A 15,035-nucleotide genomic window follows, 5' to 3' on the forward strand; every position below is an offset into this window, starting at 1 on the left:
CTGACAACCCTCTCAGTATCACTGGCCCAAAATCTTAAATCTGCACCCCCCAGTCATTGGGACTATCAGCTAATGGGAACTGCTTTTCTTTGACCACCTTATCTAAGCCTGCCAAATCTTGGAGATATCTCTATCAAATCTCCCTTCAACGTCCTTTGCTCCAAGAACAATCTTGTTTTCACCAACCTAACATTCCCCATGCCTGGAACCATTTTGGTAAATCTCCTATGCACCCTCACATTCTTCCTAAAGTGCACTGACCAGAACTGGACCCAATACTCTCATGGTCTAACAAGAGCTTTATAGCTTTATAAAGGTTCAGCATAACTTCCCTGTTTTTGTACTCAATATCACTATTTATGAAGTCTAATATCCCATATGCTTTGGTAACTACTCCCAATATGTTCCACCACCTTCAAAGGTCTGTGCACATGAACCCCCAGGTCCCTTTGGTCCTGTACGCTCTTTAGAACTGCGACATAAATCCTGTACTGCCTCTCCCTATCCCTTCTGGCAAAATGCAGAACCCCACACTTCTCTGTATTAAATTCCATCTGCCACTTGTCTGCTCATTCTGTTAGTACATCCACTTTCTATTTCAATCAATTGGTATCATCCTCACTGTTACCCACACCTCCAAGTTTGGAATCATTGGCAAATTTTGAAATTCTACTCTATTCCAATATCCAAGTCATTCATATATCAAAAAAAAACACCGCCTGTCTGAAAAGCAATCATTTACCATGATTGACTGCTTTCTTTCCTCAAGTTTTTTTATCCAAGCTGACACTCACCCTCCAACTACATGAATCTGTTTTGTTAACCAGACTTTTAGGTGGCACTTTGCCAATGTTTTTTTAAAATTCCTATAGGCATTCATCAACATTGGCTCTTACCTCAAAAAATTCAATTAGGTTAGCCAAGCACAATCTGCCTTTTACAAATCTGTGCTGGCTCTTAATTTATTCAAATCTCTCCATGTGCCTTATGTTTGCCCTGAATACAGTTTCTAAAACTTTACCCACCACTGATGTTAAACATATTGGCCTGCAGTTACTAAGAATGTCCTTCCACCCTTTCTTAAATAAGGGCATCACATTTGACGCTCTTCAGTCCTCTAGCGCTTCCCCTATATCTAGGGAAATTTGGAAAATGATGACAAGCCCTTCCGTTGTCTCCACTCCCACTAGGATACAAGCCAACAGAACCAGGCCATTTATCAAGTAAGCGGAGCCAGCTTTCCCAATACACCCTTCCCATCAATTTTTCATCCCAACCACTACCTCTGCTGATATTTTGTCAGTGTCCTCTTCCTTATTAAACACCAATACAAGCCTTGCCTTGTGCCTCCCTCTCCTCCACCTCACCCTCCGTCCCCAATAGGGCCCACCTGGCCGCTTACTATTTACATGTTGATAGAACATGCCTGAGTTTCCTTTTTATTAACTGATATTCTATTCTTATATTCTCTCGTTGCCAGTCGTATTTTCCTCTTCATATCCCCTCACAGCTTACTGTGTTTGGCCTGGTTCTCGCTTGAAGAATTCACCCGGTATGCCTCTTATACTGTTTTTTGTTTCATCATATTCTCTATCTCCATCATCCAATGAGCCCTGGTTTTGGTTCCCTCATCTTTCACCCTTGTTAAAATTGTATCTGAAACATCTGCTTAAAGATCACCCATAACTCTGTTGGTTTTTCCTGTCAACCTTTGGTTCCATTTTAACCAGGCTAGATCCCTTCTCATCCCATTGAAATAGGCCGTCTTTCAACTTAAAAGTTCTACTTTAGATTGTCCCTTGCTCTTCTCCATTACTAATCTAAATCTTATATGATATGATGATCACTCTTACCAACTGCTCCCCATAGACATTTGGTCCACTTGGCCCATCTCATTCCTCAGCACCAGATCTAACAATGCTTCCTTCCTAGTTGGACTGAGAAAAATGGTCAAGGAAGTGCTCCTGAACACTTTTCAGAAATATCGCCCACTCCTTACCCTTACTATCTTAATCAATATTTGGGTCATTAAAGTTCCCCAAAATGACTCCTTTTTAGTTTTTTGCACAGCTGATTTCTCTGTAGACTTGTTTTTCTACCTTTCCTTCACTATTTGGAGGCCTATAGAATACTCCCAGTAGTGTGATCATCCCCCTTATGCCTCTCAACTCTAACCAAATGGATCATGTCTTTTTCCCCTCAAGGACATCCTCTTTCCAACACTACAATTCTCCCTTAAAAAGTACTGATACCCCACCTACCTTTTCTCTTTCCCCAACTTCTCTGAACACTTTTGTATCCTTGAATATTAAATGCTCAGTCCTCATCATTGTTAAGCCAAGTTTTCATTATTGCCACATCATATTCCCACACAGCTACTTTTGCTTGTAGCTCACCAACCTTATTTACCACACTTTGTGCATTTACATGTATGCATTGAAACTTGTCTTTGGTATTTCATATAGTCCTTCTTAATCTGCTCTTTTCTAATATTGTGCTACTTCCTTCTCTAGGAAGCTAGCTTTTCCCTTGTACAATTTCTTTCTCTTCTTTCCAGCATTCAATGCAGCCATGTGTTTTGAAAAAAAAAGTATTCAATTCTATACCGAGGGAAGGATGATCGCTCTCTCTCCAGATATTCTCCTAAAGCCTTCTGTATCTTGCCCAACAGATCTGCCAACCGTTCCAATGATCGCTGCACTCCTGGGATATTCAAAACATCCATGACAAGGGGAGACTTGGTCACTTTCTTCATTAGTGCTAGGAACTCTGTGCTGATGCTGTTTAATAATAATATAATTAGAACATACACTTCAATTTAAGAATTTCTAAATAACTATTTAAATTTAAATGTTAATCTACGCAAGTACCTCTGGAATCTCTGAGTTTCCACAGGTAGCAAATGCTTAATGTCAGCACTTCCTGTAAAGATGCCTTCAAGATAGACCCAGCGACGCTGGACATCGATCCATACATCAAAGAGTGCCATTATACGATTTAGTTTATCTTCCCAGCTCAAGGCATCCTCTTCAAAGACCTACAGAAATGTTACAATTAGCACAGAAAAGAATATTGATTAGGTTTTTATCAAAATATATAATCTACTTACTGCTTAATTAGTCGAACAATTCTCTTGGGAAAACCGTCATTGCTGAACTCTACAAATATTTTGAACGGGTAGAATTCTTAAATGTCTTAAAATAAAAAAAACTAAAATCTCACTGCATCAAAAATGACTACGAAGACACGCAGCAAATACCTTGTAATTTGGTAATGCCTAATGCAAGGTGAGCGAAAGCATGAAGGAATAGAAATTAAAATGCAAAATTATAAAAATATGAACACAAAGCTGGAAATGTATCAATTGTAAAACATATGGTGGAATGATGATTAACTACAAGTTAGAGGGGATTTCACTTTAATAGGAAAAAGGGCAAAGCATAAAGCAACAAAATGTTTAAATAAACACTCCCATAAATACTTACTTTGTAGTAGGGGGACAGCTTCATAGCAGAAACACTGTTGATGTGCTCTTTCACCTTGTTGAACAGATCATCCCAGCCACGAATCAGCCTACACTTGTTTTGATAGTTCACCAAGTCCAGTTCATAGGAGTTCCACATTTCTCTAATCTGTTAACAAGTTTTAGATTAAGAGAAGTTGCACAGAATTAAGACCAATAACTGGCATTTCAGGTGGCAGAACATAACTGTTGGGAGATAACTTGAGCAAAAAAGTGTTTCTGAATTTATCTTGGTGATTACTGGGACAATACTTGGACTAACTGCATCGAATTGTCAACAGGCTACAGGAAATTTGCTTTGTCTAGCACATGTTCTAAATCAACCATGGATAAGTATGTAATATTTAAATCTTATTTTTGCATACAGACTTAGACAACTAGAAAAATGAGAGACTTGAAGTTGTACACCAAGACGACTTAACAGGTATAGAATGGGAGGTGCTAGTCCTTTGAAAAGGGAGATGCCATTGAAGAAGTGTAGACAACCTGTATTTCATCAAATCTGGAAACAAGTTTCTAAAATGTTCACAAAGCTATTCCTTCCCTACTTGTGCTCTATCCTAAAACTCAAGAATGAGACGAGGCAAAATTGAAAGTTACTAACCTGTCATACCCAGTGAAGGCTATTTTTTTTCCTTTATTCTTTCAAGGATGTGGCAAGGCCAGCATTTGTTGCTCATCTCTAATTGCCTTGAACTGAGTGGCTTGCTAGTGCATTGCACAGGGCAGTTAAGAATCAACCACGCTGCTGTGGGTCTGGTCATATGTAGGCCAGACCAGGTAAAGATGGCAGATTTCCTTTCCTAAAGGACATTCGTGAACCAGATGGGATTTTACAACAAATCAACGAGGGGTGATATGGCCACTATAATTGAGACTGGCTTTATATTCCAGATTTATTAATTGAATTTAAATTCCACCAGCTACTGTGGTGGAATTTGAACTCATGTCTCCAGTGCATTAGCCTGGGCCTCTGGATTACAAGTCCAGTAACATTACCACTATACCACCATCTACCTCAATTCTCCAACCCCATCCCTATTCATAAATTCAAGCACGGAGTGTGTTCGTATGGAAGCTTCTTGGACTTTTATTTTTTTTAAATGGACACTCAAGAGTGGCTAAGGTGGCTGCCAAGGGTCAGGTGACCGTTGCAACTTCAACTCAGGCTATCTGAAGCTTCTGGAAAGTTCCTAATTGAATCACCCTGGGTGATTCCCCGCCCCTGGACTGGACATACCAATACAAATACAATCTTCAGGGTTTGTACTTGCTACTGTTTGGGGATTTACTCAAAACATAAGTTCAGACTCCCATGTCTTGTTGGAATCCTAACAATGAGAGCTGGACAGAAGCCAATTCATCCTGACTAAGGTGTCAAGAACTCATCCATTAACCCCATTGTGTAGCACTGGCTGCCAGCTTCAAGCCATTCCAGGTTATCAGCTGGTCATGTGACCAAAACTAGCTTAAGACAAGTTTTATAATCCGAAGACCCAGAAAAACGTGGGCAGTCTGCAGAGAACACCACAAGCCACGGCAGCTGCAGAAAAGGCAGTGTCATCTTTGCCTTTAAGAACAGGAGGCTGTAAAATCTAAAAGGCCTCCCAGCCTGATTCCTAAATCCAAGTCCACCTGTAAAGAAATTGGACCTCCTCGTGCAAAAACCACAAGTGCCTAACTACGTGACCTGCTGAACATTCATCTTGTCAAGGGAATCCTGTAATAACCCTGATATCGATGACAGCTATTTGAACTAATCTAAACTAGAATTCAAGAGTGTAAAACACTAATTTCTTTACTGGGTCCTCAATGACTGTTCTCCTACAGTGAGTCAGACACGTGAACTGTAAACTACTTTTTGTACAATTTGTAAAAATATAACATTCTCTAAATATATGTGTGTGTGTGCGGGGGCATAAGTGAAGTAGTGTTTAGACTTTCGGGGTGAATTCATGAATAAATAACCCCCAATTTAAACCCATAAAAGCTTGCTGCTGTTTTTAAACTGACCACACACTACGGGGGCTAAGCAACACACATTTATGGGGAGGTGGTGGCGATGTAGTGGTATTGTCACTGGACTGATAATGCAGAGACCAGGGATAATACTCTGAGGACCCAGGTTTCAATCCCACCATGGCAGATGGGAACATTTAAATCCTAAGTCCAATGATGACCACAAAATCCATCGTCGATTGTTGTAAAAATACATCTGGTTCACTGTTGTCCTTTAGGGAAGGAGATCTGCAGTCCTCACCTGGTCTGGCCTACATGCGACTCCAGACAGCAATGTGGTTGACTCTTAAATGCCCTCTGAAATGGCCTAGCAAGCCACTCAGTTCTCAAGGGTAATTAGGGATGGGTAATAAATGCTGGCCTAGCCAATGATGCCCCCTCCCCATGACTAAATAAAAATCTACCTTCTCTGATTATGGGAAGTAAGGGAAAGGGCACAAGGGTTTCCATTCTCTTCTAATCCTGTCCATAACAAACCTGTTTCAAGAATTCTTCCAAAGCCATTTCTCCCTGGGCCACAAGTAGCACGTCCTTAACAACAGCTTCATTTTTTTGTAAATCAACATCCCAAATCTGGCCCAGTGTTAATTCAGACACCACCCAGTTAACATGGAGTCGTTTCATCAGTTGCTTCCAGTGACGGTCCTTCAAGGCCTCAGACTTTAGCTCAATCACCAACATGTTAATCTGGAAGACAAAGTTTAAAATGAACATTTTATCATTTGGTCATACAAATGAACAAAATGTTTTCCTCTTGTATTTAAATTTATAGGACATACCTTCATGTAGCCCTTCAGAAGTCTCTGTACAAACTCATATGAAGCATACTGACGCAGGCGGGCTGGGAAATTCTTTAGTTGGTTAAGCAATCCATCCAAGTTCTGACGAAGCTGTTTTACGTAAAGCAGAAACAAGTCCACGGTGAGATGTCACTTATCTATAAAATACTAATACTGTACTAACTGTCTACTCTAGGGGTTTCAGCCGTCTACAGAAGGATTTCATCCAAACAGAAGATAACATCCGGAGCTCAATCTGTATTTGAACTTTATGTTTGGAGGTACTTTGCATCAAGAGAAATTGTCTTTTATGCCTTAGATAGAACATCTGGTACCAAGACAGGGTGAAAGGGGAACAATTTTCAAATCAGCACCTGGAAATAACAAGGATATTGGACTCCCAGCGCTACTGATAAATTACTTTCTAATTAGAGTTATGCATTTTTTGTGATAATCAGAAATATGCATTTAAAAAAATACATTGATCAGACTACAGGATATAAGGGTCACTGATTTCTAGTGTCTGATCAATCTAATCTCTAATGCCATTTTGGAGTTTTTACCAGTAGCTTGCAAGGAGAGTTCTGCAACTATACATTATTCTGTGGAAGTCGAGTGGCTTATTTTTAATGTATATATGTGTGGCTTTTATCCATTTTTAAAGTCAAGGTTTAACTGCTAAATATCTATGGAGTGTGCTAAGTGCTAATTCCCAGCTCTGGGAATTAATCTGAGCTTTACTGACACTGTTAAGATGGTAAAAGTGGGGGTGGGTCCTGTGGCTTAGCATTACTAAACCTTGGCTCACCAGTTGGTGGGTGAGAGAGAGAGAGAGAGAGTGAGAGAGAGAGTGAGAGAGAGAGCGAGAGAGAGAGCGAGAGAGAGAGCGAGAGAGAGAGCGAGAGAGAGAGCGAGAGAGAGAGCGAGAGAGAGAGCGAGAGAGAGAGCGAGAGAGAGAGCGAGAGAGAGAGCGAGAGAGAGAGCGAGAGAGAGAGCGAGAGAGAGAGCGAGCGAGCGAGAGAGAGAAAGAAAGAAAGCATCAGCCAGACAGCATTTAGGGATTGGGCATGGGTTTCCCAAGTCCAAGACTTACCTGCATGTTTAGGAAATCTCTAAATTTCCTGAATGTACTGACAGTACTTGGCTGCTGGGCCTATGTGCACCTATCTGTTTCTCTTTCTTCTGTCATATGTGCACACACATCTTACTCTCCTCCTCTTTCTCTACCCCACCGTCCCTGTCTCTTATTGAATGCCAAGCAGAATATTCATATTTTCCAATCAATCATCAACAAGTAACAATCTGCCCAAGTAACTTCTCAAATTTTGGTATTTTAATTTTGGAAAAAAAAACTAACCTCAAACAAGCCTTAGTTTTCATACCTTGCGTGGCTGCACTGAAACCCATGGTTGTTCTTTCAATTGGTCAATTTGTTCCCAGACTTTGGACAGCTCAGACCAGACTCCTTTGAGATCCTGCAGTTCTTCCAATGCAACCTGGCAAAATGGGAGATAAATGGTAAGTTTGAGCACTTTAGAGGCATCATTTACTGAGAATGATATTCAGGACACATACCATAGACGTAAATAATCAAAGTGAGCAATAATATTTTCCATGCACAAGTTAGCTTACTTTTTGCCTTTTCAGAATGGACATGTACTTCTATTGGATCTTATAGAAAATTGAGCAGATATTCTGCTAAGGTAATAGCTTAAATCTAAATAGCTCCTGGCAGATTCCTTCAAGGTTAGTCCTTTAAATTAGCCAATGTGACAACGGCTGACTCCCTGCCCACCTCATATTAGGCAAATTTTAAAAATGACATCCAACGCATCCAAACCTAGGAAACTGAAGCACCCATCAGAGCCAAGCTCTTTCTATATCATTGGTTCACTTCCCTCCCTCCACCTCATCCAGAATCTAGACTGTGCCGAGTTCCAGCAGGGCAGAATCTCTATCGTTTTCAGCTACTAGTTGCCAGAAATAGTTACACAATGGCATCAAATGCATACCTGTACTCTTTCTTCACTTCCACTAAGCAATCCTGTATCTGTCAGCTCCAAAGCCTCTTTGGCTTTTGCACATTTTTCACGATCATCTTTTAGACGACCAAATTTTCCTTCATAGATAGTGAGTGCTTGCAGAGCATCCTCTGGACGAAGGTTCCCCTAAGTAGCCAGTTTATTGTTTTATAATTAAGATACATATTTCATAACAGCACAAAATGCTTCACATAGTAAGTTTATTTTAAGTGCACTGACTTATGTAAGCAATATGACATTTTGTTCTCTCTAGTTCAAAACACGAGATAAAGAGTTCATGTTAAACTTTGTTTACTGACCAACTGAACTTACATCAATTCACAACTTTATAAAACTACAATAATTGGAGTAAAGATTTTGTCTTAAGGGCAGCATATATTCAAAAGGACATTGTTAGAGCCATAGAAATAAACTATAATGGACGTTTAGTGCAAATGTTAAACATGCAACATATGGTAGAAGAACACAGCACAAATTTCTATAAGGTCTGAAATATGAACAATTACTTACAGCCACAGGTTTTGTTTTCTCCCATTCACCCAAGAGATCAGTAGTGCGACTTTCCACAGCACGATCCTCCTGAACAATCTTCATTTGTAGGTTAGCCACCTGTTGCTGGATAGCACTGTCCTTCCTACGCATGATGTCATTAAAAGCACCCCATTCTCCCTCAATGTTATCAATGTAAAGCCAAGACGGAGGAAATTGGAATCGCTGTTTTTCCAGCAATCGCTGGCCATTGCGATAAAGCTACAGATGGAAGAATGGTCAATTTACTTTGTATAAACTTATTGAAAAGTTACATTGACTATGCTTGCACATCAGATTCAGGCAAGATATGTCATTTAGTGCTACATCCATCAACCACTCAAAACTGAAAGCAGCCAGAAGTGCAAAGATGAAATATGGAGCAAACCTCCCTGCAACAGCAAAGTGAAAATGAAATCTAATATTAAACTCCAAAGTTCACACATCCCAGCTTTGCAACAGCTAATGCAATAAAGTTGCCAGCATTTTTGCATTACTGTGCAGTTGTTTCAATTATTTTCTAGAAACCTCCTGATAATTATCTACCAAGTTAGTTGAGGCACAGGAGTGCCAGCTCTGGTGTTAGCATCCTGAAGTGAAATCTGGAAAGATTAGCAGTGAGGAGGAAAACCAAATCCAGGTTCTTACTTCTAATTGCTACCCTGTGATCCCATACCAAGAAGTACTTATGCAGATATCAAACGAAAACAGGGGTAGGTTCAAAAGTAAAATAACCCTAACCCTAATGCTGAATAGCACATAAATGGCCTAGCTCTAATTTTAAGATTCTTCTCGATTCAACTAACAGAAGAAATAGTTGCTCTGCACCTACCCCATAGGCTTCATTATTTTAAACACCTTGATTAGATTGCCCCTCAATGTTATAAATACATGGGAAAACAAACTAAGTTTGCGCACCCTACCCTCATAACATAATCTTTTAAGCCCTGTCAAATCAGCACTGTACCCACTCCAAGGCCAATCTATCTTTCCCGAGGTTTAAGGCCCAAAATTGAACACCACTTCAAACTGGCTACGATCAAGACTCTGTGCAGAAGGGAAACACTTGCTCACTTATTCCAATTCCCTCAAAAAAAAGGGCAATTAAATACAAAAGGTGATTTTTTTGTATGTTAAAATACTTCAAAAAGCCAGCAAACGGTGGCACTGAGTTATATTCATCTCTGTTGACCTGGTTCTCATGTCCAACATGGCTGTACCTTTAAGTGTGACAAGTGCCACTCTGCATCCACCCGTGACCACAAACCTCACCATTCTCCCTGACATACAACTCAATGGGAAGCCTTGCTACTCTGTCTCCAATGTTCCACTTCTCCTAGTGACTACTTTGTTTGTGGGCTTGCCACAGGGCATTCATTTCTTTTGCCCCTCCACTTAAGCAATTCCCAGCACTAAACTGGGAACAATGTGTTTTTAGCACAATGGTGTTTGTACCTAACAATTCCAGGAACCAGCTTCTCTTCCCCACTGTGCTGTCGGACATTCCCTGGTTTAGTTCCACTATCCAGCACTAAGCTAGGAATTAACAATTTTTAACCCTTTAAAAATAATTTACTGGCTCCACACCGGGTGCAAGGTTGAACTGGGTTAGCATAGAGTGCATTGAGATATCAAACATATTTTCCCTGCCGTCTCAGCCTCAACCTCACATGATCCCATTCCCAGTTACTGGTCAGGATCCTTACTTAGCATTTGTGTCCACAACCCTTTGCACAATCACTATTGCTGTCCCTCATCCTCAATCCACAGACTCTTGCCATCTATTCCGGTTTGACAACTTCTCCACAGAACGTGTTTTTATGGCATAAAGTGTTCACTATCACTGCTCCCTCATTTAGTTTCATTTGCCGCCACCTAATTTCTCTTACTAACAAGATTTTCTCTCTCACTGCCCCCACCCCTTAACACAATCTGCCTATTTGCACTTGCCATTCCATATTCAACCTATACCACTTACAATAGTTTGCATTTAGGGAATGCGTTTGATGTAGAAAATACTCCATGGCATTTCACAAGAACATTAAAAGAATTGGATCCTGAGCCACTTAAGGAGACATTAAGGCAAATGAGCAAAAGCTTGAACAGAGGTAGATTTTGAGGGGCTTCATAAAGGATGAGAGAGAGATAAAGAGTCAGAAAGCATTAGGGAAGGATTGTCAGAGTTCAGGGCCTTAGGAACTGAAGGCACAAACAATGCCAGAACAATTAAAATCCAGGGATGCACAAGAGGCCAGAACTGGAGCAGCACAGAGATCCAAGGTTTGTAGGGCTGAAGAAGGTTAGGGAGATCAGGAGGGACGAGGACATGGAGGAATGCAAGGATGCAACTTTTAAAATTGAGACTCGGCTGGACTAGGAGCCAATGTTGGTCAGCGAGCATATGAATGATGAGTCAGAGAGGCAGTGGCATAGTGATATTATCACTGGATGAGTATTCCAGAGACCCTGGGTAATGCTTTAGGGGCCTGGGTTCAAATCACACCACAACAGATGGTAACATTTGAATTCAATAAACATCTGGAATTTAAAATCTGATTATGGCCACGAAACCATTGCCGATTGTTGTAGAAACCCATCTGGTTCACTAATTTCCTTTAGGGAAGGAAATCTGCCACCTTTACCTGGTCTGGCCTACATGTGGCTCCAGGCTCACAGCAATGTGGTTGACTCTTAAATGCCCTCTGAATAAGGGCAATTGGGGATGGGCTAGCCAGAGACGCCCAAAGCCCATGAACAAAAAACAAAAGAGTGGGAGTTGGTGTGTGAGTAGCAGGTAGAGTTTTTGTTGAGCTGAAGTTAATACAGGATGGAGGCTGGTTGGAGAGCACTGGAGGCAGGATAAGGGTTTCAACAGCAGATGAGCTGACATAGAAGCAGAATCAGGCAATATTACGGAGGTAGAACTGATCTTGGAGTGCACATACCGTCAGAAGCCCGATATTAAGGTTGCGACCAGCCTAGTTCAGCTTCAAGATGGTTGCCAGGGAGGGGGATGGAGTTGGTGGCTATGAAACATGGTGGGGAACTAAGTATATGGTACGGTTTGCCTCAGTCCAAGTCCAACTCCATAATGCTCTTTGTCACCACCATTTTTTAGCGCGATATTGTGAATCAGCTATATTGTTTACCCAAATGAAAGCGAACAGAAAGTTTGAAGGAAACAAGTCAAGCAAAATGAAAGGGAACAAAGATATGACTAGCAAAGAGAGACCTGCACTTAAATTCTACAGGGCAGTTATCTGTAATGATGAAATTAAACGTATCTAGGTAAAGAATTCAACTCAATACATACATCTACTTGTTTCTCAAACTGCTTGATCTTGCGCTTCAATGACTGCACGTAAGTTATGAAGGTCACAGCATCTGAAGTACTTGCTGTATCCACCGAGTGTTGCTCCAACTCTTGACGAGACTGGATTTAAAAATAAGTCAACATTTAAAGACAAGGGGTCAACATAGAATCCAATTATACAACTGCTGTGCACATTATTCCGAAGTCTTCTCCTTACCTTGGAAATCTGCGAATGGAACTCCTGCATATTCTGACCAAGCATCTGTCCAAATTTGCTGAGAACCTCCTTATGCCAAGAATCATACTTTAGATTCACCTTTGATTGCACCTTGAAGAAAACAAACAAGTTTACAATACAGTTCAAGATATACGGACAAGTCAAAAGTCTCAAGTACTGACAACAGCATGAAGATATGTAGTAGTTTCACAAAAACACTTCAGATCTGATTATTTACACCCTTATGAAAAGTCAGTCCAACAAACAAGTTAAAGCTTTGTTTAAACCAAAAAAGGAAAAATGTCCAAACTACTCATTACTCTTTTACCTTCCCATAATCAATGACAACAGGCCCGAATTCCTTTCTAGTTTCTGCGTTGTCAAAAGTTCCTCTAGCCTTTCTGATTTGGACAAGCAGGGCTTGCCATTTGTTCAGATCATCTTCCAAACGGTTATAGATATTTTCAGGTTGCATATCCCACAAACACTGGTATTGAAGCCAAACCTACCAAAAAAAAGTAGCACACATAGAAAGATTTGTTGAACAGAGTAAGGCCCCGAGACTCAATACAATCAGTCTTCAAAACGCTTACCTTGACATATTTTTCAACTTCCCTGACAATTCCCATAACAGCTTCATGAGCTTCTTCCAAAGCAGTTGGCCCATCTGGCATTCTTGTTAGTGCATTACGGTAGAATTTCTCCTCTTCAGACAGTTCATACTGAAAACCAACCTAATCAGCGGGGGAAGACAATCAAAATACTCTGGATCAAAGTATCCTTTAGAATTTCAAGTCATAGCTGTTAACAGCTACAATTTTCCAATAAGTTAAATGGGTCAAAATTGAAGTTTTACATATTCCAAATGCAGTAACAATGAAGTGAACAGGAAAACTTTATAATCAACATGCCAGCTAAAAACTTCATAATTACACAAATTCAAAATTAACCCTCAATGTTTTTGCATGTTTTACAAAAGAGGTTATTAACTAATACTCATCTAATTCTGTCTAAATGCTAGGTAGCATTTTAATTAATATGCAGTACATAATTTTATTCAGCTCAATTTCCTCAACCGTTTACTTCAATATTCTCCATGCAAAAACAAATACATGGCCTTAGTCATGGCCTTGCAAAAATAAAACTAAAACTACATAGTTTGCCAATGAAATAGAATTGTATGGAAAATCACACCATTAAAAACTAAAATAGGGTATCATTGGCTTTGTAAAGTTTAGCATTAGAATAAATTATGCCAACCATGGTCTCATGATATCTAATTAATACTATATGATCACTTCCTTACATAAGCTACAAAAGCAATAAGAAAACCACTGCCTTTGCTGTTTTACTCACCTGATATCGTTGACTCTGTATTCTAGGAAGTGTTAGGATTATCATCTTCCAGCTAAAGAGCTCTTGGTATAACTTGTATCGACAGTCTTCAATTGGCGGGTGTAAATAAATGACCTGATTTGTGATGTGAAGCTCGTGTACTATATTCTATAAGGAAGAGAAGAGTTTTCAAAATAGTCTTGGAGAAAATTTATATTTTGATGCAGTCTATTTTACCCTATTCCATAGGAACAGGTTGGGCAGATTTCAGAGTAGAAATGTTAGGAAGCATATGTCGTACGCCCAAAGAAGGTTTCCATCATACGAACACAGAAACAGACAACCGATGTAGAAAATGTTCTCTTGCATCCAAGTTAGGTAGTGTTTGAATGGCAGGAGCAATCTTGAGTGAATTTTAATGCAATATGAATGTTATTCGGATGCCTTTCAATTGTCCATTTTCAATATGGACTACCCTTAATTAGTGTAACCTCCTAGAGCAGAAATCTGCAACCTGCAGCTTTAGAACTGCATGCATTAAGGACTTGTGCAACTCCAATCTTGATCAATTGAACCCATTTTGATGGTAATTAAATGGCTTGTCTTTGTTTTTTAAACTTTTATTAATATTTTACTTGAGAAAGTATCATTTGAGTAACAGCATTGCAGCTCTTAAAACAGTGTGTTTTTTTGGCAATTTAGAAAATAGCTCGTTATTAAGGTCCATTGAATGATACAGCAGAGGAAGCCATTTAGCTTACTGTGTCTATGCTAGCTTTTTAAAGAGCTGGCCAGTTAGTCCCATTCCTTTGCTCTATTCCTATTCAATCATCTCTTTGTCCAAAGGCAGGTCCTTAGCTCTTTGCCTGCTGATGCTTCATCATGAGCCATTTCTGTGGGTGCATTTTTCAGTGTTGGTTTGTCAATGTCTTCCATGCTCAGCAGGGCAAGGAGGCAGCTTCCAAGTCTACCTCAGCTAAACATGAATCAAACCTGCGTTGTTGGCATTACTCTGAACCACATGTTAGCCATCCAGCAAACTGACCCTCATCTCTTTTCCCATAGCTTTCCCTTTTCAAGTATTTTCCCAATTATCTCTGAAAATTATTGAATCTGCTTCCACCAACCTTTCAGCATCCCAGATTATAATTCACTGCATACTTTTTCCTCTTGTGTTCCCTCTGGTTCTTTCAATTATCTGAAATTGGTGTCCTTGATTGCCAAACTTTCTGCCACTGGAAACAGTTTCTCCTTCTTTACACTATCAATTCCCATAAAG

The 15,035-nt window shown here is 40.0% G+C and overlaps 1 protein-coding gene across 2 annotated transcripts in view; it reads right to left on the minus strand.

Annotated features, from left to right (window-relative positions):
- Positions 1-15,035, minus strand: part of dync1h1 (dynein, cytoplasmic 1, heavy chain 1) — a 105,031-nt gene that overhangs the window by 72,392 nt on the left and 17,604 nt on the right. For both annotated transcript variants that reach the window (XM_078562365.1, XM_078562366.1), the window contains exons 11-23: positions 13,778-13,924; positions 13,015-13,155; positions 12,750-12,926; positions 12,422-12,532; positions 12,205-12,324; positions 8,874-9,113; positions 8,334-8,489; positions 7,704-7,817; positions 6,322-6,432; positions 6,020-6,229; positions 3,486-3,632; positions 2,871-3,037; positions 2,607-2,780 (exon numbers count right to left, since the gene is read on the minus strand). In XM_078562365.1, the coding sequence (XP_078418491.1) occupies positions 2,607-2,780; positions 2,871-3,037; positions 3,486-3,632; positions 6,020-6,229; positions 6,322-6,432; positions 7,704-7,817; positions 8,334-8,489; positions 8,874-9,113; positions 12,205-12,324; positions 12,422-12,532; positions 12,750-12,926; positions 13,015-13,155; positions 13,778-13,924 (2,015 nt within the window). The remainder of the gene's footprint in view (positions 1-2,606; positions 2,781-2,870; positions 3,038-3,485; positions 3,633-6,019; positions 6,230-6,321; positions 6,433-7,703; positions 7,818-8,333; positions 8,490-8,873; positions 9,114-12,204; positions 12,325-12,421; positions 12,533-12,749; positions 12,927-13,014; positions 13,156-13,777; positions 13,925-15,035) is intronic.

This window comes from Cetorhinus maximus, chromosome 18 (genome assembly GCF_964194155.1).
Source record: "Cetorhinus maximus chromosome 18, sCetMax3.hap1.1, whole genome shotgun sequence".
NCBI lineage: Eukaryota > Metazoa > Chordata > Chondrichthyes > Lamniformes > Cetorhinidae > Cetorhinus > Cetorhinus maximus.